The sequence below is a fragment of the Mizuhopecten yessoensis genome, unplaced genomic scaffold, assembly GCF_002113885.1.
Source record: "Mizuhopecten yessoensis strain PY_sf001 unplaced genomic scaffold, ASM211388v2 scaffold11043, whole genome shotgun sequence".
Lineage (NCBI taxonomy): Eukaryota > Metazoa > Mollusca > Bivalvia > Pectinida > Pectinidae > Mizuhopecten > Mizuhopecten yessoensis.
Window position 1 is genome coordinate 588870 of NW_018408850.1, and position 26063 is coordinate 614932.

The 26063-nt window shown below is 35.4% G+C and overlaps 2 protein-coding genes across 3 annotated transcripts; one reads left to right on the forward strand and one right to left on the reverse strand.

The window, feature by feature from the left end:
- Nucleotides 1–3702: 3702 nt before the first annotated feature.
- LOC110464933 lies at nucleotides 3703–18502 on the reverse strand. 2 transcript variants are annotated; one of them, XM_021520412.1, is made up of 6 exons: nucleotides 18424–18502; nucleotides 15425–15613; nucleotides 14278–14346; nucleotides 13281–13445; nucleotides 12078–12119; nucleotides 3703–11468 (listed from the first exon to the last, which is right to left on the reverse strand). In XM_021520412.1, exons 2-6 carry the CDS (start codon nucleotides 15435–15437, stop codon nucleotides 9961–9963), a joined length of 1797 nt encoding a protein of 598 aa, XP_021376087.1. In that variant the 5' UTR covers nucleotides 15438–15613; nucleotides 18424–18502; the 3' UTR covers nucleotides 3703–9960. The 2 variants fall into 2 exon arrangements, with proteins under 2 accessions (XP_021376087.1, XP_021376088.1); XM_021520413.1 differs by having other exon boundaries at nucleotides 18347–18424.
- A 2131-nt stretch (nucleotides 18503–20633) lies between these two features.
- LOC110464948 lies at nucleotides 20634–23228 on the forward strand. Its single transcript, XM_021520441.1, has 3 exons — nucleotides 20634–20809; nucleotides 21511–22356; nucleotides 22657–23228. Exons 1-3 carry the CDS (start codon nucleotides 20801–20803, stop codon nucleotides 23197–23199), a joined length of 1398 nt encoding a protein of 465 aa, XP_021376116.1. The 5' UTR covers nucleotides 20634–20800; the 3' UTR covers nucleotides 23200–23228.
- The last annotated feature ends 2835 nt before the right edge of the window (nucleotides 23229–26063 follow it).

The window sequence follows — 26063 nt, forward strand, 5'->3', positions numbered from 1 at the left end:
CGCATTGAAGAGTTCCTATAAATACCGTAAATACGCAATTCGGCGCGCGCATGTGCTTGACAACGAATATTTTTTGACTTAAGTTCAGTCTCAGCTAAGATTTTGCTTAGCACGTTTCATGATCCACTTAAGATTTTGGTCTTAGCTAAGTCAAAACTTCAAACCTAAGTTCAAATGTTGTCTTAGACTTAAGTCCGTTTCATGATCCCGGGCCCTGACCTGTCTATTATCAACCGAGTACCAAGAGATATGGGGTATCGGTCACTACACATATCATTGCATCAAATGTCCGAAAATATGAAATATCGTGGCAAACAACCTTTAACAAATATGACCCCTATGACCTTGAAAATAATTCAAAGATCATTCATTTGAACAAACTTGGCAAACCTTCATTCAAGCATGCTAACAGTTACTTGCCAGATATCAACAATCTGGGCCTAAGCATTATTCAGAAGATGTTGTTTAAAGGTTTTATTCATATTTGACCCGTGACCTTGAATACAAGTCAATTTTATTCATTTGAATAAAATTGGTACCCCTTCATCCAAGCACGCCATTCTGGGCCTTAACGTTATTCAGAAGATGTCGATTGTAGGTTTAAAACATATTCAACCCCTGTGATTGAATATTAGTCAGATCATTTATTTGAACAAACTAAGTTGCCCTTTACTCCAGCATGTTACGGGTCAAGAAGTATCACCCTGGGCCTTTTTGTTATTCAGAAGAAGCCGTTTAAAGGTCTTAAATATATTTGACCCGGTAACTCGAATATAGGTCATGGTCATTCACTTAAATAAACTTGGTAGCCCTTTATCCAAGCATCTTTCTGGCCAAATATCATCATTCTTGGCCTTTTGGTTATTAAAAAGAAGTCTTTTATAAGTTTCAAACATGTTTGACCCCTGTGACCTTGAATATACGTCAAGGTCTTTAAATTTAACGAACTTGGTAGCCTTTAATCCCGGCATCTTACTGACCAAATATCATTCTGGTCCTTTTTGTTATTCAGTATAAGTCATTTTAAAACAGATTTCACCCCAGTGACCTTATCAGTGAAGGTCATTTATTGGAATAAGATTGGTAGCCCTACATAGTACATCTAAGCATGCTATTATCCAGATATCAATATTCTGGGCCTTATGGTTATTCAGAACATGTCATTAAAATTTTAAATCATATATAAACCTTGTGACCTTGCATATAAGTCCAGATCATGATAATTCATTTGAACAAAGTTGATAGCCCTTCTAGACCTGTTCATACCAGCATGTTACTGGCCAAATATCATCACCCTGGTCCTTTGGGTTATTCAGAAGAAGTTGTTCGAAAGTTTTTTAAGATAATTGACCCCGAAAGTTTTTTAAAGATAATTGACCCCTATGGCCTTAAATATAGCTCAAGGACAATCATTTAAAGTAAACACAAAAAGTAACCCTTCATCCCAGCTTGTTACAGGTCAAATTACATCATCCTGTGCCATTTCGTAAGTATTCAGAAGAAGTTGTTTAAAAGTAAAAAGTTGACGCCAGACGAACGCCGCACAATGGCATAAGCTCATTTCCCCCTTTGAGCCAGCGAGCTAAAAAGTAAACTAATCGTTTCAATCTTTAATTTCTTCTCATTTATTAATTAGTATTCCTGAAATTCTGTTATAGTAATGAGCATCTGTATATCAAATGTGTTAATATCATTATGGTTCAGTTATTTTTTTGTTCTATCCAGTTCAATTCTTTTTCTTTTTACTTTTTAATACTGTTGTGTACCAGGATATTCCAATACATCAGCTACTGTAACTGAAGAAGGGGAAAAAGTGACCTTACATAGGCTTCCAATGGCAGAAAGTAGGAGTCACATAAAACAACAATGGTTACGGCGTCTGCGCAATGTTCAAGCAAATCTAATTGTAAATGACAACACCAGAGTTTGTTCGGATCATTTTGAAGGGGAATTCATAGAAACATCCGTACCATCTTTATTTCCGTCAAAACCACCAAAAGAAGCCCTTCAGCAAACGAGGAGCCAGGTGAGCTAAAAATGATATAAAAACACACAGGACATGGCTTAATGTTCCTTTTTAAAAAGATACAAACACAAAAAGGACATACCAACTAGTGTATTTCAGTATATATTGTATGAACACACAAAGAAAATTTAGTGTTGTTGAAAAAACACATTCACATAAAGGACATATTTGAGTATATGAAATGGACATAGCTTATCTAATGGTGATAAAGTTAATGCATAAAGGACACATGTCGATGTAAATGCTATGAACACATAAGGGGCAAATGATGGCAATGTGTACGATATAAAACATAAGTTTATAGTTTAGTCATTATGTGATCATATCAAAGATAGGTGTTTGTGTTTCAATAATAAGAAGAATAATTCACTAGTTCGCTTGAGAAAAACATTTCATGATGTTAATTTCACTCTTTTTACAGTTTTTACAGCACCAACTATTAAAAACCCTATATATCATCATTATACACAGAGATCAAACAGCGTACAAGCATTATGGAGCCAATCCCTAAACTCTGACAAAGTCCCCGTGACGTCGCCTTTTAGAGTAAACACCGACATTGGGCAGTATTAGTCAAGCTAGAGCACAAAGTGCGTATTAAAATTAGTATTGACTATTGGATTCACAACTTTCTGAAGCTCACAATATCCCCAAAAAGGCAACGTTTAATCAAACTGTGCTAATATTATGATCATGAATACATAATTGTCTGGCGAGTATTCATGGCCTTATTCAAAATCTCGCACTTCTAATTCTTTTTCTAACGACAAAAGAAATGAAACACATGTGTCGGTATGAATCTTCTGTAAGGTCCATTCGGTGAATTATCATAATTATTTGTTAACTTCATTGAATAGATATTGTGAATAAATAATGTTGACAATATCCTTTTTATCTATTTTCAACAATACAATTCATTTGCGTCGGTAGCGGATGACAAGACCTTAGTGAGAAAAGTAGAATACCTGTTATACAGCCTAGTTTTCTTCCTAATATTTAACATGGTAGGGTGATCTCATATTTTCAGGAGACAAGTAAACGTTTCGAAACATTATCATTACTAACGAGTAAGACATAAGATGTTTCACAGTAGGGTGGTCAAACACACCTAATAGAACAATTAAGGATCATGAAACAAGATTGATTTTTACCATACGAAGCTACGCCAAATTGTGTTCAAAGTGAGAATTAACAAGGTACATATATCAAGTCTAGATTTACGAGGAAAAGCGAGGTAACTTAACTCAAGTCTGGAAAACGAGGTAAAATATATCTCATAACAAAGTTATATATAACAAGTCTGGATAAGCGAGCTTATATATTATATATACAGTACTAGATTTACGATGTTATATATATAAATATATGTGTTTGTATCAAGTCCAGATTTACGAGGAAATACACATAATTCTTGGTAAACAAGGTAGAATAAAGCAAGTCTAAATTAAGATATATGTATATCAAGTTTGTATTAAGTTTGTATTAACGAGGTTTTATATACATATATACAAGTCTGGTTTAATGGTGTAGCATACAATAAACTAGACAAAATTTAACCAGTCTAAGCTAAATTTACCGAGATAAACATACACGAAGTCTAAATTAGCGAAGTAATACAATGCCAGATCAACGGAGTAATGAATAACAAACAAAGACATACAACAAACGAGTGTGGATTACTTGTAAAGATATTTATTTGTATACACGAGTCTCCTGGTATGCAGCATCTTCGCTAGCCAAGTTTTCGCTTGATATACACTCGAAGCGAAGATGGTTAGGCAGAGATGTTTAAGTGAACGTCATTGATATGTGAATAACAGATTAATGCTCGGGGACAAATCATCTACAAAATCAGGATGGCTAATAGCACAGTAAAACGATTCCAAATACACACAAAAATTAACCTTACATTGTTATATTTATCAATTTACTTACCAGCTTACCAGGTCCAGGAAGCTCTGCATATTAAGCTTATATAGTTGTCAAGACCAATATATAGTTATATGCAACTATCCTCTTAGCTGTATTTTGCTTTATAATAGTTTAGTTTTAATAGCTAATAATGCAGAGTTACACAAACCTATAGGATTATGGTATGTTTATTACGAACAGCATAATTATAATGTTTTATTATTTTACACAAATTTATTTGATGCATTTGTAATAAAATAAAGATAAAATATCCTTTACCTGCGACCAGGTTTTCTTTTAGTAAGTCAATACGTGAAAAATAGCGCAAAACATATATATATATCAGAGGTAGGTAAATACATCTATGTTAGGTCTTTACGGCTATATAGCTCAATCGGCAGTGTACTGGACCTAATGATACACTACACAGTAAATAGAATATGTGATGTTTTCAAGAACTACAAACAAAATGTACAAGTCCTGGTATTCATCCTGATCAACTTATATAATTTACAAAAAAAGGAATTCAAATTTCTGTATAAATTCAAGGCAAAAATGAATATGAAAAGTTCATGTATCATAAGTCTCGAGAACCTTGATAAAACTGAACGTTGTAAAATTTCGAATATATTTGATTTTGTACTGAAAACGAACGCAACTGATCGATTCGTGCAGAAATTGCATATAAAGTATTTTAAAAAAACGAATGAACTTCACAAATTTATGCCCTTTAGTCTAACGATACATTAATATTGCTACACGCAAATTACTGTTTTTTAATCCCCATTTGTACAACGTTTCATTAGCTAAGATTCGGTGATACTTTCAGTCACTTGAAACGATAAGACAAGACAGGGCATTCTAATATATTCACTGATAAGATGAAAAAAACCATTCTAAGTAATACTGATTTTACTCAAAAAAATGAAACCTTTTTTTTCTAACATGTAACGTGTTTTTAAGCTATGATTCTTCATATCACCGAGTCCGAATCATGTTGTTAATGTATATTAACCTCGTTTGTACTATGATAACCTTAAGAGTTGTTGTTTTGTTTTCCCATAATTAGTACGATGCATGCAAAAATGTGAGGACCGAATCACTGCCGATAGTTATCTAGTCGTTAAATAAACACGTGTACACAAACTTATGTATTCCAGATATAAAGGATCTGCTCACTGTTATTTATATCACATTTATAATATTAATATATTCAGTTATGTTGATCACGTGTTATTTGAATGAGAAGTCGCACTTCTATTACCTCTAAGGTATCCCCAGCCATTTAGTGTAGTCTTTCTATTTCAGAATAATGGTCTGTTCTGTGTACAAGTGTTACACTCCTTGTCACATATCAATAGCAGCTATACTGCCTTCTTGTTTTACTACAATACAGTGAAATATTCATAATAACAAAATGTAAACAAATACTTGTATAGCTCCCTATCCTAAAACCTGGTCATCGTGCGATATCTGTAACTAGATTTTGACTCATTTTCCCCTGAAGTTTCATAATGAACTATTTCAACCTTTTAATTGGAAGAGTTCAAATGTGTCTTCATGGGTGAATGGGTTAAAGACTGCGACGTTGTCGAATACTAAGAACAGAAAATTTGATGGTTAACAGGACTTCCCTAGTTTATTAAACAAAAATTATCTAAATAATACTGGATGAAAAATATTGAGGCCAGACAACATCTTAATTAACAGACCATGATATACATGTATATAATCTATTTTAATTTGAAAATTGTCTTCATAAGAGCGGCTGCTCTAAAATACGTTATATCATAAGTTTATGAATTGTATCGTGAAGTTCAAATGATAATTTATAAACATCTACATAAATGTATGATATCAAAGTATGTACCTTTCTGTCTTTACAGGCCGACAGTAAAAATGTACATATATCGCTGAATATTTCAACTTTTCCATATAAGTATGTATAAAAGGGTATTTCATTTAAAGCATTTAAGCAAAGTATTAAATCATGATTACTTCCTTATTTTTACATTTACACAATATATCTGCTATTAGTAAGCTTATTTAGCATGAGCACACGGGGTAAGTGTATTTTTATTTTATTTGTTTAGGGCTTTGCATCACAATAGTACAAGTCTATGAAGACATTGTCTAAAGATGACGGGGTCACTATCTAAGCCACTTTAAGTACTAGTTCACTGGAAGAACTAATTGCTCTACGGAGCCATACAGAAGAATAATCCCAAAAAGCTCCTTCCGAATGATTTATCACAGGTAAGGTTTGTATAGCCTACACTAGTCCTACGTTGACATTAAAGCACAACACCCAAACAGGTTTTTGCAATCAGACCTGAAAATCGTTTACTTCATGTCGGTAAGCAAAGTGTTATGAAATCACTACAGGCATGTTTGAGATAGGTTTAACACATTGCATTATTGATTACCTGGTCGTTGATTACAGGTAAAAAACTGTTATTACTACACTTAACACACGTGTCTGTACATAGACACAACCGACGTGTTTACTTTGCCATAGTAATACATCATATCGAATGAAGGGAATTATATTAACGATTTACGATATAATTAGTCCAAGTCTTTTAAAACCCAATTTTGTTCTGTTGTCATTTGATTTAGGCACGGAATTAGATTGCTATTTAAGTCCAAGATTTAGGTCATAGAACATTTGAACTTGAATATTCTAACTTCATATAACAGATCAGCCCCTTGGATCATGAGACAAGATTTTAATCTAGAATTCATTTGGTAATGAAATTGATATTATTCTTGGTAATCAATTCAAACTTCCTGTAATAGTACATATTCACTTAATCTTTACGTACATATATATATGCTCAATGAAAGTTTGATGCAGCACTGAAATAAAAGTAAACTATATGAAAATGTTGACTCATGTCTAGACCGATTCCTTATTCTTTTGCCAACACGAAGATCATGAAATTCCCGTAGACTCCTGGCCTGATTTCAAACGCCCATACAATAAATACACTGCATCTCTCTCAGAGATCAGTGCAGTTGCTGATATTCTGCATATTTACATTTTGTCCAAAATCACGTTTTCACGTGGAACTGAATGATTACATTACGTTCAAATTTTGAGTTGTTTCCCTTTATAAATTGCAGCCACGTCACCCATCGAATGTATTTGATTTCATTCACAATGAGAAATACAACTGATATGAGATCACAAAGTTACACACAAAATCGATAGCTTATCAATCATTGGCATATTAATATAAACACAAAACATGATTTTGTAATATCATTGGCATCATCATTAAGTACATATCGAACATCAACAGATAGCAATTGTATTTACACAAAACAAGATTATCAATCATGTATACAGTGTATATAGTTCAACAATAATAGATATTATGAATATAAAGCACTAATGAGAATCTGTAAGGATTATTCACATATAAGTATATTCAACATTTACACCCATATATATGCATTGATTAGTTTTCTTAACAACCCTAATGATACACAACATGTACATACAGTTCTGCCGACTCGAATTCCTGGACATCAAATGGTGAATTCCCTGACATTGCAATAAGGACAATGTATAATAAGCAACGAAGTTGGTCCCAATATTTGTCAAAATAGCGAAGTCTGATCAGCGGAAAGTTTGGGTGTTGTTCTTAGAAAATGACAAGAAAAATATCAGAGACTGATAAAGGGAGACAATTCAAGAATATTTTTTTTGTCAATATAGTTATCCTAAACGCCAACGGGTCCATTTTACACAATTATATTTCTGTATATTCTGAACCCATCCAGCTCCTACAGGGAGTGTTAGTTTTACTGTAACACAGACCTGATCATCTATAAAATTAATCTTTAAATCTAACCAACACTTTCACCCTTTCTCAGACTTTGATATGCTTCAAAGTATTTCATTTTGTTTTTGGAACTTTCTTATTTTGAATGAGTATAACAATTCAACGTTCAAATCTTTAAATTGTCTTTTGAACATTTAATGTCAAAACTTTGAGAAATCCTGGGACAAACCATCTCTTATAGTACTCTACCCTATCCTGTGTATCCCTCTAAAACTTGATATTGACTTTTACACAAAAAAATATATATACATTACCAAATTAAAAGCACAATGTCCGATTACAATTTCTGTATACATATCTACATGTGATTATAACACAAGGTACAATGTATAATAATAAAATATATCAAAATCAAATGATAAGCTTAAATTAATTCCATATTTGAAATAAGTATGTATTTGAAGTTGACATATATATTATCAAGTCGTAAATCAATACTCCGAATCTGCATTTAATTCCCTGAAATACATTTGTACATTACTTTGACTGCTGTATAGTCAAAATCCCCCATGATTTTGAAACTAATGATTATTGAAAACTCACAAATATTGCACGGAAAAACATTAATAATGATGACCAATATCATTCTGTAATTACATCAATCCTAAATTGAACCAAACAAAATCTACTTTCAAGAAAATTTCAGCATCAGAAATATATACAAACAAAACTATATAATGCATGTGTGGCATGATAACATATGCACAGAAAACTGAAATAATTCAAAGTCTAGAAAAAATATGTCTAAGTTCGACTTTTTTTCCCATCAGAAATTAAGACTTGGTTGAAATAGTGGTTCCCCAACGAGTGATGGTTGGTTATCATATTTATCTAACTTGAGTTACTTAATCTTCAAATTGTATCAAGACACAAGGTTAACAGAGTGTCTTTTACAATTTGAAAATTAACTACTGAGAGTTAGCTGATAAACATGATAACTGATCATCACGAGTTTGGGGACATGTTTCTCCCTAAACGTTTTCCCTTTGAATATTCATCAGGTGTGTTTCAGATGGGGGAAACAGTTGCCATGGAGCATGACGTCACAATGGAAAATGACGTCGAAAAGCATTGTTACGTGACGTCATAAATCAAAGATTGACCAATGAAATCACGTTCAGGGTGTTACCCACTGATGTTTACCAACTCCTACAAATGTAGCAGGTTTATCCACCAATGTGTCATAAGTGAGGAAACCTACAGTACAAGTGGTTGTGGGAGAAACTAGTTTTCAAGTAATTATAAGTAAGGGGGTTAAAATTAGACATGTATCTACAGTCTACAGTTGAAATTTCAGTTCAAATCAATTTCAATTGAACAGGAAAACCTCACAAAAAAATATTTAAACAACACATGTACATTTGTATATCATAATTTTACACGGTAAGTTTTCGACTAGCGAAAGAAACAGTGTTTAATAAATATATGTACAACAGAAATATTGTTTTACTGAAATTACTTTTTTCATTGAAAAGGTACAAATACAACATAAACACTTGCAGTCAAGAGAGTAACTGTGTTGAGTTTATATAGAATATACATACTTACAAATTAATGCAATAAAGCAAAACATTGTTTAGAAAATACTAATGACTATATAATGTATAATGTAAATATGGATATCACAATTTGGGTTTCCTATGGTATGTATGTACAATATATAGGTATGAAGACTGTGAGTCTCGTATTCACAAATATGCAAAGCACCTTATCTATTTGTAATAGTGTTCCTGTACAACAGAATTAACTGGTATACCAGTATGTACACATGGCTTGGTCAGGTCCGTTATATATATTCTGTAAGCTTAACCACACAGGGGTAGAGAGATACAACACAATTGTTCAACAAGTATATTGATGCATATCACTAACACAGTTCTCCTAACTTGATTATGTTTCAAACCATGATAAATTATTTTTCATTATCAGTTTGCGGTCATAGTTGCAAGCCTATCAAAAACCATGTTTAAACACATAAACCCTTCCTTGTGTACAGGAAATAAAATTAAGAATAAACCTCAAGCTTGTACAGTCTTTTTTTGTTATAGATAAGCTAAAGGCTTATTATTATAGGTAAAATATTGTACCTTAGGTATTCAGGTTGAATTGAACTGATCAGGGCATGTCTACATACTGGTGTTCCAGTTAACACACAGGCACAGGTCACAAAACTCACAACCTGATGTCCTGCAGCTGAAATATCTGCTCCTCTAGCGACGCCACGCTGGGCGATGTGTCCACCTTTTGGAATGTTTGTTTTAGGGGCTGAAGGAGCAGGGCTGCATCCACTGCAGTCGGTAAGTGGGGGGTGGGAGAGAAGGAACTTTGTCTGTGTTGGACAACCTTGGGAATGGGCCGAACTGCTATGGATGGTATGTCGTAATGAAAAGACCCCATCTTAAGACTAGAGGGCATTATAATGGACTGCACGTCCTTTTCAAGGTCCTCCATTTCAAAGTCTTTGTTTGACCCAGAGTCCTGCGAGTCTGAGCCGGACATTTTGGCCCCATGCTCTTCCCACTCCTTATGAACATCTGCCTGGAATACTGTCTGGGAGCTGTGGATGCTGGAATCACACACAGTGGGCATGGATTTACTCTTGTGTCTGTAGCTAGACATGTCATCTTCGCTGTCTTGGGTAGGCTGCCGAACAAGCCGACGCCCCTTACAACGTGTGCTTGGGTTGTGTTCTGTCTCTGTCCCGCAAATCAAACACGGCATCTGTTCCAAGCCACTGTACAGCGATGGTGACTGGAAGCTGTCACAAGACTTGGAGGTGTGGTTTGGTGGTGTAGACAAGGTCTGATGGCTAGACAGTGAAGAGGGGAGGGAGTTCTGACGATTTTGTAAGTTTCCCACCATGTTCAAGTGTGTCTGTTTAGTGCTACGTGGCAAGGTCTGGCTGTGGATGTCGACCAATGTGTTGACCTGCTGAAGGTCATCCTTCTCTGGCATATTTATTTTCAGATCCCCTAACAAAGGCTCTAGGGAGCTTTTCCGTGTATGGCGGGATTTCGTCTTGTTTGGTGGAGGAATAAATTCCATGCTATCTTCTACCCAGTTGGGATTACATCTAAAATATTCTTTTGCAGATTCGATAGCAACTCTAAGCTCCGTGCCTAATTCTGAGCTGTCGTATGTTTTGTCAGATATGCCCAAGCATACGTTTCCATTCTTAGTTTGGTCTGTACTTGTCCCATGTAAATGACAAAACAGTGGCAAAATGTCCCTCATCAGACAAAACTTGGCGCCGGTCTCCAGCTGGTGAGGAATGTCACTGGCTGTGGAATAGTCCATGTAGACCACGGCGTACTTAGACATGGACAGGCCTTTAGACCTCTCAACTCTCATCTTCTCAGCCACATAGTCCACGGCCACTGCAAAATAGTCGGGAATCTTTCTGCACGGATCGAATTTGAATCTTACACGTTTCTTTGTACATCTCAGTCTTGCACCTACTGAACACAACACAATGATGTAATCCACTTCCTGTAGTCGATCCACCAGCCAGTCATCCAATCCACGCTCAAAGATGATCTGATCCTCAAATAGGTCAAGGTGAACATTACAGTTACAAGTCTCTATGAGATAGCCAGCTAGTGCGGACACAACTTTCTCGTGAGCTGCACAATCATATGCGTACAGTATCAACACCGATGGGATCTGCTTCTGTTCAAGGTCTGCAAATATCAGACAAAATAATTGCAAATACATAAGAAATTCATATCACATAGAAGAAAAATATATAACATTTACATAAAACTGAACTCAAATATTTAAACAGGATACGTAACTGTCTTTTCGGACCAAGACTCATGAATTCAAATATCTGGCAAATTTTATCCAGAAATGCTTGAATACTGGATATGTAATCACCAAATTATTATCCAGATATCAGTTAAGTAAGGGATATATTTAATTAGAAATCTTTAAATTATCTATTCAGGCATATCAAACAATGGATAGAATTTAGATATATGTCACCTTGGTAAATTACCAGCCGCTTCCTACCAACTCACCTGGGAGAATTTCTCTTCGCTCATTCGGTAGAGCGTAAGACTAGTAAGCTAGAGGTCCTGGTTTCAACTCCGAGGGGAGGCATCGATATAATAATTACTTTTGTTACATATATCTTTATCAATTTAAGAATTCTTTTCCTGTTGTAAATGATTTTTTCAGTAATATCTGTTGGTACTTTAATCCCTATTAACGCTGAATGATTATTTAATATCCCCTATTTACATTGTATTAAAAACATTAACCTTTTCGTTTGTATGCAAACTACATACCTAGTGTTATGGAGCTATTTAACTCATTCTGTTCCCTTGATCCTGAAAAATATAAAGCAGTCAAATTATTTAAAGTATTTAACAAGGTTACCGCGAGCGGTATATAATACGCCAGCCACACATTGAATGAGCAGTTGTTTGTATGATTGAAATATATGAAGTATTTGTGAGTAATTGATATTAAAAGAGAAATCATTCAACATAACTGGTAGATCAATGAGTGCAATACAACATCATGGAACGCATGCATCGCATTAATGAAACCAAGGGGAATAACTCCAATAATTACGGTCGGATAATGGCGGTTATCGAACTTGTCCGAGGTTTCATGGTAATTAACCTTGTTGTGAAGTTTGAAGTTAATCCGTTAATAATTACTCGAGATATCGAGCGGACACTGTTTCGGCAAGTCCATAAAGGGGCATAACTCCACAAATTATGGTCGGATAATGGCGGTTATCGAACTTGTCCGAGGTTTCATGGTAATTAACCTTGTTGTGAAGTTTGAAGTTAATCCGTTAATAATTACTCGAGATATCGAGCGGACACTGTTTCGGCAAGTCCATAAAGGGGCATAACTCCACAAATTATGGTCGGATAATGGCGGTTATCGAACTTGTCCGAGGTTTCATGGTAATTAACCTTGTTGTGAAGTTTGAAGTTAATCCGTTAATAATTACTCGAGATATCGAGCGGACACTGTTTCGGCAAGTCCATAAAGGGGCATAACTCCACAAATTATGGTCGGATAATGGCGGTTATCGAACTTGTCCGAGGTTTCATGGTAATTAACCTTGTTGTGAAGTTTGAAGTTAATCCGTTAATAATTACTCGAGATATCGAGCGGACATCGTTCGTTCGCCCGCCCGCCCGTGTGATAACATAATACGTCCCCGTCTTCGACGGGCGTATAAAAAGAACAATGTGAAACATAGCATTATACTTTTATTCATCAGCCAGGAATAAGACGAGGTGCTTTTGTTTCTCATTAACTGTTTACAATAGACTCTTAATGGAAATTGGAATTAATTTCAGTTATATATACCTGTCAATTGCACTCGTTGCTTGAGAATGAAAACAGGTGTTTTCATAATTACATATAAGAATATTTTCATCAAATGCCGCTTGTGTACAAAACAAACTTTGATACAGAACTGATGGATCTCATCCCAACCATGTTTCCTTACAAGTCCATTGACGTACCTGTGGTGTAGTTCTGCGCTTGGCGACGTTTGTAAAGGCGATAGAGAAGGGAGATAACTAGGAGAAGGCCTAAGAAGCCAAAAACGCCACACACTGTCCCTAGAACGATCTGTAAGGACTTCTGGTACTCAGAGTTATCCGGTTCCTTCACACTCACATCATCCGCTAGCAAACAACAGTTGATGTAGAATATAAACAAATACTCTTTTTGGGGTATAAAATAATTCAAAGAAATGGTATTTCAACTTGGTCAGAAATTTTGCTTTATCAAATATAAAATTTAAACAGATTTTCATGAAATTAAATCAGTATATGTATAGCAGTACTAATGATTCATTGTATGAAGTTGTATCTTTTCAAAATCTTTTTTATAAATATCACAAATAAGAATTGTGTGACATAAAGGCAAGTAAATATATAAGAAATATAAGAAACATTTGTACACTATATTACATAAACAAATATTGTTCACTCATTCTGATACTCCAATGCATTTATCAAGGTGTTCATCCTTTTGAATGAAGATTATAACCATTCATGAAGAAGCAATGAAATATTTTGAAGTAATATTCATTGAATATTCATCAGTTGATATTCACTTTTACGTATTAATAATTATAAAGAAAATATCATCATCTTCCATGGGAAAACAAGTCCAATGTCATATCTAACCCAGTGGTACCATGGTCTTGTTCAATCAGATCTGTATTTCGTGTTGTCTAGGGAGAAAATTAACATTCAGTAGATTTACGGAAGATAAGATGGCTTAGGATGGAATTGTATTTTGATAAAATGGCCTATCAAACCCAAAATGTTGAATTTCCTATGGTTGGAATTTATTCAGTACGTATGCATAATACAGATTGTGAATTTAAACTAGTTTAGCCTATAAGGATTTTAATGTGATTTCTTTGGAGGAAAAATCAGCTTGTGACATTAAGGACGTGTTCCAGCCAAATTTAACTGGTCCACTAACTTGACCTCTGATTGTACTTACCTCCTCCCCCTGTGTGACCACTGCCGCCACTCATTGGTAACGTAGGTGTTGACATACCGGAATCTAGTCCTGTGGTAAGTAAAACAATCATAAGCAGGCCATACAGGGCTTCCAAAACAAATATATATATATATAGCGTAATACAGTTAACCTGAATCGCAAACCCTTTGACATGCGAAAGTTATCGCCAAACATTTTTGAAACTTACGCTTTTGATCAATGTGTATAACATAAAACCAGTTACATCACACATTGAAACTTCATCATCTGACAAGAATTTTCAAAGAGGACAAGTGTGACTTTGACACTTTAACTTAGATCACTGACCATCAAAATGTCAGCAGGTAAAGATAGATAGTTATGTATACCATAGTGTAAAATGAACTATTTTTTCTAAATCTGTAGAAGTGTTCATGACATAAAAAAATGTAAACAAGCTTTTTATTATAATAATAATAATAATTTGAGGTTCTTATATACCGCTTTATCACAACCAAGTTCGTAGGTCGTCTCAAAGCGGTTCACAAATTATTATCCGTGGTTATAGGGCCTTTGCAACCAGCCAATACCTTTCACAACTCCCTGGGGAGCATACAGCCGGAGCTGCCATTGCGGCGCTAACAGCTAGCATTCAACAATTCTAGCACTGCCCAACCACGTACTCATTTACAGCTGAGTAGACTGGAACAAGCGGAGTAAAGTATCTTGCTCAAAGATACAACATATTGCCGTGCCGTGGCGCGAACCACTGGACTACTGGCCTCCTAATTGAAAGACTCTTGGTCATGATCTAATTTCAATGTCAGCAATGAAGTCAACTATTCCCTCGACAAATTTTTGGTAGCAAAAATTTAAAAAGGGCCATTATTCTGAAATAGTGGGGCAAGTGACAGATGAATGTGCTGGCAAAGCGATACCACCTAACTCCACTGGTGGTGAGGCAATGAAATATTACAGTATCTCCATTGGCTATATAATGTTGCACTATTCACTGTTTGTTTGTTTATCCTATTATTTATAACTGTATTGCCAAAACCCTGAAGATAATATTGACCAGCATCACTGAAAAGAACAAACATCAACAGAAAATTCTGATGGACAGGTTTTATTTTACAGCATAACAAGCTTTTGATGATGTTAAACTTACCAATGTCACCCATAACAGTGTGCTACGACATCACAGTGGCTCCCAACATGTTTGGGAGCTGTGACAGGGAGGGGGCCTGCTCACCAGAAGCACTGTTACAGCATGCGCATGTCTCAGTCGAAGGAAATTAGTGTCACTCTGGGATCCAATGACAGGACAATCACAAATGCATGCTACATGACCAACTTCCTACAAAATATAGTTAAAATACAAGTCTTTCAAAAATATTTAAATATCCTAAGAGTCATATATACAATACCCTCAACATTTGGTTCCAAGACACAAGATATGTTTAGTCTGCAGTTGAAATAGTACATGTACATTTCACAGTAATTTAAATATAGCGTACAGCTAATTAAGTGCCCTTATTAGTCTAATACGAGGGCAGATAAAAAAGGACACCTTATTTAACGGCTAAATAAGTGCCCATTTTATCTACTGTGAGACTTAAAAGGCACTTTCATCAGCCGCTGATTAAAATGCCCTTTTTGGCCTTATGTGCCATTTTTCGCCCAATGTGCCCTTTTGCCTGCCACTTCTGTGCTCTTTTTTTCCCTTTGGGAAACACTATGTTTCTTATCAACAAGTATATTAATATAATATTTTATATCCAAAATGCAAGTCTAAAGGAATAATTGGACACTCCGGTACCAGATCAGCTGTACAATGGAATGGAAATTGTGGGTATAAGCTTGAAATTCCAGTCATATAAATTTGTCTGGATTATTTGACCGCGTGATGTCTAGGCTTTTGGAAATCATCAATAAAAATAACAAAAATGTATTAAATATACGTTATATTTATGATGGATAATATGAGTTTAGACTTTAGTCAAGTGTGTTACAGTAAAAGTTTAATGGTATATATTACAGAGATATTAGATTCTCACAAGAACATGCATCTGTGAGAAACTGGACTGGGTCGATCATTTGCGACCAGGTAACTCAATAGGTTAGAGCGTCCATCTAGATCTTGGAGGGTCCCGGGTTACATTGGTACAGCCTACAGTGACCAACCCTTGTTTCAAGCATTTGGTGTAAGCTGGGCAAGGGGATACCTAAACCTGCCAGGGTTTTAAATAGTTGTGTCTTCGTGGGCAAAGACTTGGAAAAAGGAGTAAGGATGTAGCTGAACTAGATTGGGTCGATCGTTGGCGAACAGATGCTCAATTGCTGTGCATTTTTCCTCTCCTGTTACAGTCCATGCGAAATATGCCTGTCCAAAGAATATGTCCGGTAAAATTACTACCGGTCCGGTTGCGGACCAAATGTCCGTCACACATTTTATACCTAAGTCATATTGAGTCATGTCACTTATGCGCTTTAAACGCCTTTGTGATATTCAGTGCAGTCAAGCGTTGTGGTAACCTGTAATGACATTATTGGAGTGAAGAAAGGACCCAGTGAAGGATAAAAATTGCTTTGATACGTGACTTGGGTAAAACCTGACAAACCACTGCCAAAACGAATTCCAGTTAACGTTTTTATTTTAATTATTAGTATTTGTACACATCAAACAATTTTGGAAGATTATTTTTCATTTTCTTCGGAGTAGTAAGTAATTCAAGCTAACCGGACCAAAATGTCCTGTAAAAGTATAAAAAAAAACGTTGTTTTGGTCCGACAAGCTTGGGATAGTTACCTGACCGAATGTCCGGTAAGAAAATTTGTAATGAAACAAATAGAAATCTTTGAAATACACAATTAGGTGTGTAGCCTAGACATGGACTTAATAGAATTCCATTGTGTACATTTACAATTTACCGATCTGTCTTTTGTACAGACTACCTACGAAATAGTACTGAATATGTATATCAAACAAGAGCTGTTGGAGAACAGCAAAGCTCGCCTATTGGTTATATATGTTTAAAGATAGCAAATATCACTAGAGACACACTTGCAGTAAAATCTCAATAAGATGCTTGTCATTTCATTTGCCACCTCACTTACTGCCAATATATTTTCAGTTCCCTTGATTATATTATTCTTGAGAATTCCTGATACGTACGTTTCCCTAAACTAATTGCCAAATCCCTTTCTAATGCCAACATTTGTTTCTTTGAACAAATGATGGCAATATAACAAGGTTTTGCTGTACCTTAATTAACATGTAAGAAGAGATGACCAGCTAACTTGAAATAGTCAACAGCGTATTCATGGATGTGACGGATCCAGCACTGCACTAAAAAACTTGCCCACAAATTTAACCTAGTCCAATTAAGGTGTTTTTGTCCACTAAAATATAAAAATATGGTCCAGCACAATGCTTACACTCGATATATATAACCTCATAAAAGACAACTGTGTATTGAATGCAATGATCCAACATGGTCTGGGGAAAACTTGCCCAAAAACTTAAACCTCAGAAGGTGGGGTGCCGACGCGACTACATTAGCCCTCCTATTCTCCGAAAAGGCGAGCTAAATATAAAAAGAAAGTAAAAAGTTCTGTTTTTTAGTGTCATATTTTCAAGGTGTTGATCACTTTTAGCCTTCTCCAGACTGCATTACAGAAGGAAATGAAGTCGTCAAACCTTTAAACGTGATCTTAGAAAACGATGTCCTGTAGTGGTCAGTCGTTACCTTAGAAACAATTAATAATAAATGAGCTCCACTCCACCTGATTGTCGTAAAACTACTGTATCGATATTCGGTGCCGATTTTACGTAATCAATGTCAAGTACTGGCATGGTGACTGGAGCTATATTAATGTGCCGATTTCATTTAAACAAATCTACATTTGATAAGAAAACATTCCTTTCAAATAACAAGAAATCTTAAGTGATAATTGTTTTATCTGGAAAGCTATATACCTCCGAAAACCGACAACAATGAAAGTAAACAAAAATTCTTCCTGGAGCGATTACGTTGGTTTTTCTGCGTCAACTTTCCTATTATAAAGAAAACAGATCGATGATTCTTACGTATTCATGTTTAGAATTGTTAATGAATATGTCAAAATACATATTTCATTACAGCCTGATCAGGCTTCGAGCATTACCTGCGGATAAACAAGATGTTTTCGTCTTTTTTTCCTAGGTCAATAATACCAACAGGAAGCTTGTGTTAATACGCCGTCTATTGGTAAACGAAGGGAAGTAACCGCGGCCCGTGTTCAAAGTTATGACTCGGGTGAGGCAAAGACGCCGTATATTTTACGTCTCTGGGTGAGGCAGAGACGTATAATACGTCTCTGGGTGAGGGTATCAAAAAGGGAACACTTTTAATATATATGCTGCAGCATTTTTTATTTTGCAATAAAAATAAATGGTATATATATGTATTCTCAACCAAAATTTAGATAGTTTTATGCATTTTGAGCAAATTTCATCTGCCTACAACTTTTAACTTATTATTGTTCATAAACTCAATTGACACATTTAAAAATTAAAGTGAAAAAAAATCCTCGGAAACGGTACGGTGCGACAACACAAATATCATATCGCATTTCTAAACATGGAAAACTAGGTCTATATGTGCAAACAAATATTTTAGGGAATAAATGACTAAAATTTGTCAGAAATTGTCAAAACTTTTTTGAAACGAAGAAAATTACATGTATCTTAAATGCCGTCAGTTATTTTCATAAACTGACTTATATGACGATGTGTTCCTTTTTGGGTACTCGACCAGCTTAAAAGTTCAAGTTAATCTGACTCTCTTTAATGAGCTCTATGAATAGACACGCGTGCTATGTATACCAATTAAAGAAATACAGAAAATGAAGGCTAAAGACATGTATTGTTTCATTTCAGTAACAAAAAAGGTCTTTCAGAAACTTTATAGGAAATATTAATATTTTTCTTTGAAAAGTGTTCCATTTTGGATACCCTTACATAGAGCTTAAAAAATAAGCTTCTACTATTCTTAGGCTTTATCATTTATATACAAATGTATATGAGAACGATAACATAAATGTATGCATGAGATATATACATGGAAAGGTTAACACAATGAATTTAAAGAGAGAAAAAACTTATCCCCTCATGTCGACCGAACACCGACTTCGTCAGTGAGTGTAGACTATAAACCTTTCAATCAACCAACCAACCAAACAGATCTCCTCCCTAACCGGGTTAGATATAGGAAGCGGCTAGTATTTTACCAGGGGGAGTGACATACATTTTGAGGCCTGTATTTATTCCCTTTATTTCCCTCCAAAATGAAGATTACATAAACAGAATAGTTACATATAAGAATTAATAAATATATATACATACATGGACATTGAAAGAGTACAAGGGTATCGTTATTTTAATGTGTACATAACTAACTATATACTCCGGCTTTATTTTCTCCAGAATGAAGATTATAATGATAGAGCATCACAATTAATACAATCATCAATTAAACATCAATTATCAAAATTATTGTACATATATATTACAATAAATTTATGTTGTTAACATATTAGGGCATATAATTTAAGCTAGCAGTATCAGGCCCTTTTGATTATTTGACAATAATCAGCATAGATATAGTAAATGTGTCATTTGTAATATGATATTATAATTCGAAAAAATAGTTTAACAGACGTCATACGGAACTCTTCTAGGTCTGAGTTACACAAATTGTAAGAAAAATTCCCCCCGATCAGAACATGAAATAATTGACTTTCGTTTAAGTCGTGCAAATATACACTGAACAGTATATCGCTAATATTAATGATATTACACCATAATTCGTCCCTTAATTCGTCAGTAGAACTACACTGCAGAACTATGTGGATAGCAACATCTTCATAAAACTGACCACATTTATGACATAATTCATTATGAGCCAACCACCTCATGGTAACAATTAATTTCATTATGTAATAAACAGCTTCTCTATTACCTGGGAACTTTTTACATAATTTCCACAGCTGGTGTGGAACTAACTTGTCGTGTATTAAAACAATCCTAGATAAGTCAGTATTATTACACATCCTATTTAACCATACTTTTTCTTCATATCCATGCACAGCATTTTTAACCTGCATTTCCCAACGTGTTTCAAGAGGAAACCATCCCTCATTTATATACTTCTGAACCGGATTATATAAATGATATTTTCTTACATGTATAATGTACATTTTGTAGATGATATTTATAAGGTACCAGTCGTTTTCTAAAGAGAAGAATTGGAAAGAAACAGAGGGGCGTAAAGTTAGAGAGTAGCTAGGTATGACGTCATAATGCGAATCAGTACAATTAGCGTCAGGCATTTGTGACGTCAGGGTTAGTTACATGGACAACTAGTCTAACTCTAAGCAGCGCGCTTTTTTTCGGAGCAGAAAACAATCCTCCAAAGACTTAACGTGACAGAGTAGAAAGACACACCACAGGAAGAAAATAGCAAGTGAAATTATTTTTAAACGACATTCATCAGGAAAAACAATGGACGAGGTAGGTATCTGATAATACATAGTTGATTAATACACAGCCTGTAACAACTGTCATACTTTCTTCATAGCACAATGTCTGCGAAATTGATAACTCAGCTACATTGATAGAATTAAACTTCTTCTGGTGTTTTTTTTTTTTTGAAAACTAACGAAATCTGAAAAACGTACGAATACGGAAAATTAATGTGTATGTGGCATATCTGTTTCTGGTATGAATCCGGAAAAGTCTATAATTCGGAAAGAAAATGTCCGGATAAGGGAGGTTACACTCTATATGTAGAAAACATTCGGAACTAAATGTAAACGTTCAGGGTTAAACAAAATATGCATAGTATTTCCTTCGAGAAAAGACAGCGGTTCAATCTGCATACTAACATTTGTATTTGACTTGAAATATATATTGTTTTATATATAAGTTTTACCAAAAATGAGCATTGTTATTTACACGGGTTACTAATCACACGCCTGTTATTTTGACTAGTTGAAAATGTTTTGATGCAATAATTACATATATATGTGATACTAGCTCCAGTGTCATTGCACGTGCTATATACACCTGCCAATTACTTGACCTAGACATAAATTACCGCACTGCATGATTTATATTACATATAACCCGAATATTATTCATTATTTAACTACATTGAAGTTTTCTGTGATTGACAAATCATTAATCCGTCCTCTATTTAATTTATCCATCAGATTTCTAAACATCCAACTGATCAGTCTTACACACATGATGGTGACGTCAGAGTGAGGCGGAATTGTGAAACGGCAAACTATGGTAACCAGATTGCTTACGCGGGAAACCACAGCCCCCTTTTTGGAAGCAACCTTCCGACAGCAATCAACTGTTACGATTCTCAAATATCCGGTATTGCCCGAAGGAACTCTTTGTATGGAGCGGACTACCGTGGAAATGGAACGGCATACCGTGGAAAGGTAAAGACACACGAAAATAACGACAGGAGCGGACGAATAACTCACATGCTCGAAAGGAACTACTATGAAAACAACCCCTCGATAGAAATAAACGGCAACAACGGGTCCAGATATGGTCATAATTCAATAAGTTATGAACACAACCACACGCCATCAACCAATTTTCGTGGCCTCCTTGCGTCAGGGAGTGCGGCTTACTATGATGAAACAAAGAGCTACACCACCAGTGTTAACAGCAACCAAGCAGTTATCAATGGACACAAGCAAGCACCAGTCGACACTGCAAGGTACAGCGGTAATCAGAATGTCTCTCTGTATGACGTACAAAACACTCACGGAATATACAATGTACCTACTTATACGTACCAGGGAGTCAACTGGACATCACCAGGAGATGCCAATCATCATGGTACCCAAAGACATTATTACAGCGACACAACATCGGCCACAAGAACCAATAACTATAGTAACGAAACCTTACCTTACGGATCCGGGAGATCATCATCTCATAATCTTCAATTCGATGGTTCAGCGTATGGACAACACCATGAACCACAAAAGGAAACCAATGACAAACATCGTACAACGTGGTCCTACCAGCAACAGGTAAATATTTTGAATACTGCAGATCGAATATATTTCCTGAGATAAATATTTAGTATTAATCACGAGAACTAATAAATCAGAATTAAAATACATGCGTGTACTAAGTTGGTACAACTTTACAAACATCTGCGTTTGGCTTGTAGAATGAAAGAGCGCCTCATCCTACTCTACTATATTCCTGTTTGTTTGTATGCAAACGCATTGATGCAAATGCTGTAACATTGTAACACACCCCCCCCCCCCCCCTCTTTTTTGTTTTTAGATTTCGAAGATTTTATGGAAGTCTTTCTCTTTTTACAGGCAAGCAAGGTCGATGACGTAACATCACGAAAACGGAAGCTCGATGGCGAAAAACGGGGCTCTACATCAAAACAAGAAATCAACAACAACGATGTCACTACAAGTACTCCTAAAGTTGACAAGCGCGCCCTTTATAGCAAATTCCGTGTGGTAAAGAGAAAAGACCAATCACAAGTGTTCAACGAAAGTACAAAGATCAAACCCTTCCTGTTGCGATTCAAACTCGGAGACAAAACGATTGTGGATGTCAATGATCAGGATGGTTTACCAAGAAACACCAAAAGGGCAAAGATTGTTCCGACTGTGACCCCAATTAAAGAAAACGAGGCTGAGGCAACCATTGGTAACATCGAGTTCATCACTCTTGACAACATGAAGATTGTCCGCCGGAAGTTGGAAGTGGTCCAGCTTGTTCAACAGGAAGATGAGCGACAAGAAAGGCTCAAAGCCGAGGCCGAGGTCAAAGCAAAGGTAAAGGCCAATGCTAAAGCAAGACTTAGGACGGACAAAAAGCGCAAGGATCGTCGCCGTGGTCATGTGTAAATGATGCCGGATGCATGTATCGCCTAAAACAGATTTTTAACTATATATTGATGCTTTATTGGTTTTGCCATTGAAAAAACTTAAAACGATCAAATTCTTTAAATTTAGTGACGTCTTAGCTCAAATGCAGTTAATACCGGAAGTTATATTTCATGCAAGCCTATTTCTATATTCCACTGAGAACAACATATCAATAAGTAGCCATGGTTCATACGTTCATGCATCTAGCTAATCAATTGGGAAATGTTTTATAATGTTTTTGAAGTTAATAAAATATTTTACCTAACGCTTGATTTTGTTATCGCTGTTTCTGTTTGTTATTGTTGTTGCTGACTCTGTTGTTGTTTTTGTAGCTGTTGTTGCACGGTTGTTTTGGATAAATCATAAAACATGCAATTTGTGGGAAACGAAAATTATATTCAATTGTACAGAATATAAGTTTTTGATTTATCTATTCTCCTATAGAATGTGACGAACTGCGTATTTTTCTCTAAACTGACCTTTTTCACAATTCATAAAATGAGAAATAATTTTAGGCTATCTCATCTATAGTTAGTTGTCCGATACCAGGGGCGCAAAAGCTAAGCCCCCCAAAAGCTGGAAACTTTAAAGTTTGTATCATCTGATGGCAGAGGTAGGTCCATGAACCTTGAACATGTATAATGCTTACGTCAAAGCCACGGGATAAACAGGGAAGCCCCTCTAGGGATTTTCCTCCCCTCCGCCTCCATACAAATGAAATCTAGAACTCTTCGAAGTATATGCAAATGTATCGAGGTGTAAAAAGAAACGGAAATGTACATGCTCTGTGTTTGATTTTAGTGTGCTTCCTTAGATCAGCCTATGAGTACAAAGTAGTTCAAATTGTGATATCAAAATGTACTTCAACACTTAATCAATTTCATTTTTTTGATTTTTTTTTAAGTAGTCAGCTGAAATATTTTCTGATGTCAAATGACATAATATGTCAGGATCATTTTACTCTATTTTGTTTCTTCGATGTCATCCTTAAAAGATCAAACTGGACAGAGCGTAATGTGATATCTCTGTTAGTGAGGACGCGTAAGATGTACATTAGAGAGGAATATATCGATATGATTGATTGCACAAACTGAACATTGATCGAATTCTATGAAGAAAAAAATAGAAGGACTGACCAAACGTATTACTGTTGATAATTTATACGGACTTCGCATAATTGATGATCGGAATGCGCATACGCATTGTAATTGAAGCAGTTAAAATACAGGGCGATAACTCTTTCTGTCTTGTGTATTTTAAGTGAATCTCGGTACACTTGCAGTACGTTTATAATGACGGACCCCTCCACAAATACTTTGATGTGATTAATTTGTTAATTAAAAGCTATATTAATAATACCGATAAAAGAATAAATCTAAAATATATTCTATTGAGACAAAGTGACCTTGCTTACAACATAACCAAGATATCCCGAGTTCAGAAAGCTTACCCGAAATGCACTTTTGTCAAATACTTCCTGTAATAGCATTCTTATAATGGTTATCTATATTGTGTCACATTTAGTTTTCATCAAACTGTAGTGATGTATTGACATTGTTCATATTTTAGTCAAGAGAACCTATCCATTTCCTCCAAAATCAAGCGAATAACTGTCACTGTTTATCGTAGAGGATCGTAGAGGTGGGGTATTACAAGTCTAATTTTAATTCGATTGAAGACGGCGACAACGGATGACGGAGAAACACGTGTACAAGGGTCGCTTTCACTGAAATACCATAACGCGGACGCGATAGCATGTTACTCTACTCGGTCACAAAATAATGGCAACGCGCTTACCAGGCATCTGTAGTTGAATGTCATACAGCGAGCAAGACGCACCAATTTTAAGGACTTTGGTTTAAATTGTCTCTGTCAGGGGAAAACCCCACAACCTTCCTCATTTGTATGGACGCCCGGGCCAGCTCACGACTCCGTTACCAAAAGTGAAGGAAACACTACATAATTCGTAAACCTGTAGTTGTACACATTTCTATGAAAAATCGAACTTATATTATACGAACATATTTTTATGAAACACAATATACCGATACAGTTCTGTTATGCCCATTGAAGTAAGACGACGATGCAATTCCAGAAAAGGTAAGTCAGCCGCCATTTTTATTTTTTCATTTTTATAAAAACAACTGTTTATTTGAAGAAACCCTATAATTCTACAGAAGCGCCCACTTTGGTCGCCTCATACGATAACGCAGGGAATTACAGCAGCTGTAACAATATTAACAGTTAAAGGGACTTACATTTTTTTCTCCTTTTGAAAAAAAAAATATTGTTTATAAAATGTAATCGACCTTTTCGATAATCATTGTATATATTGAATATATAAATTAATACATTTATAATATTGAATTAAGTGTACCGAAAAGTGAGTCGTCTTGTTTACTAGAATTAAAAATATGGAAATTCGGTTATATTGCTTTAAATCATCTTTTATTATTTTTAAACTGTCAAACTTGTCAAACTGTTTAACGAGATATGAAGGAATAACGAATAATATTTTTGGAAACAATCAATCGACTTATGCAAATCTGTTGCTATCTAATGGGATATTTTATGCACAGAATAACACAAATATACCGTGCCGCTGCGAGCTCATGTTAGGACAAGCTACACTGAGGTCCCCCCTTATGTTGACCCATAACAATGTCTTAATGTGTTGGAATATAAAATATGTCATGCATATACAATTTTCAGTCCTGCAATAAGCGTTTGCGACAAGATAAAAACAGAAACTATAGTAGTAGACTCGGATCCGTTAAGATAACATCCGGAACACATTTCCATAAGATAATTCCGCACGGGGAACATTTCCATGGATGATTAGA

Excerpts from the sequence above, each read along its gene's own strand:
- LOC110464933 (XM_021520412.1), bottom strand. Across the intron at positions 13,446-14,277 it reads TGGTCACACAGGGGGAGGAG|CGGATGATGTGAGTGTGAAG; the intron begins GTAAGTACAATC and ends GTTGTTTGCTAG. Across the intron at positions 11,469-12,077 it reads AAATAGCTCCATAACACTAG|ACCTTGAACAGAAGCAGATC; the intron begins GTATGTAGTTTG and ends TGATATTTGCAG.
- LOC110464948 (XM_021520441.1), top strand. Across the intron at positions 22,357-22,656 it reads CGTGGTCCTACCAGCAACAG|GCAAGCAAGGTCGATGACGT; the intron begins GTAAATATTTTG and ends CTCTTTTTACAG.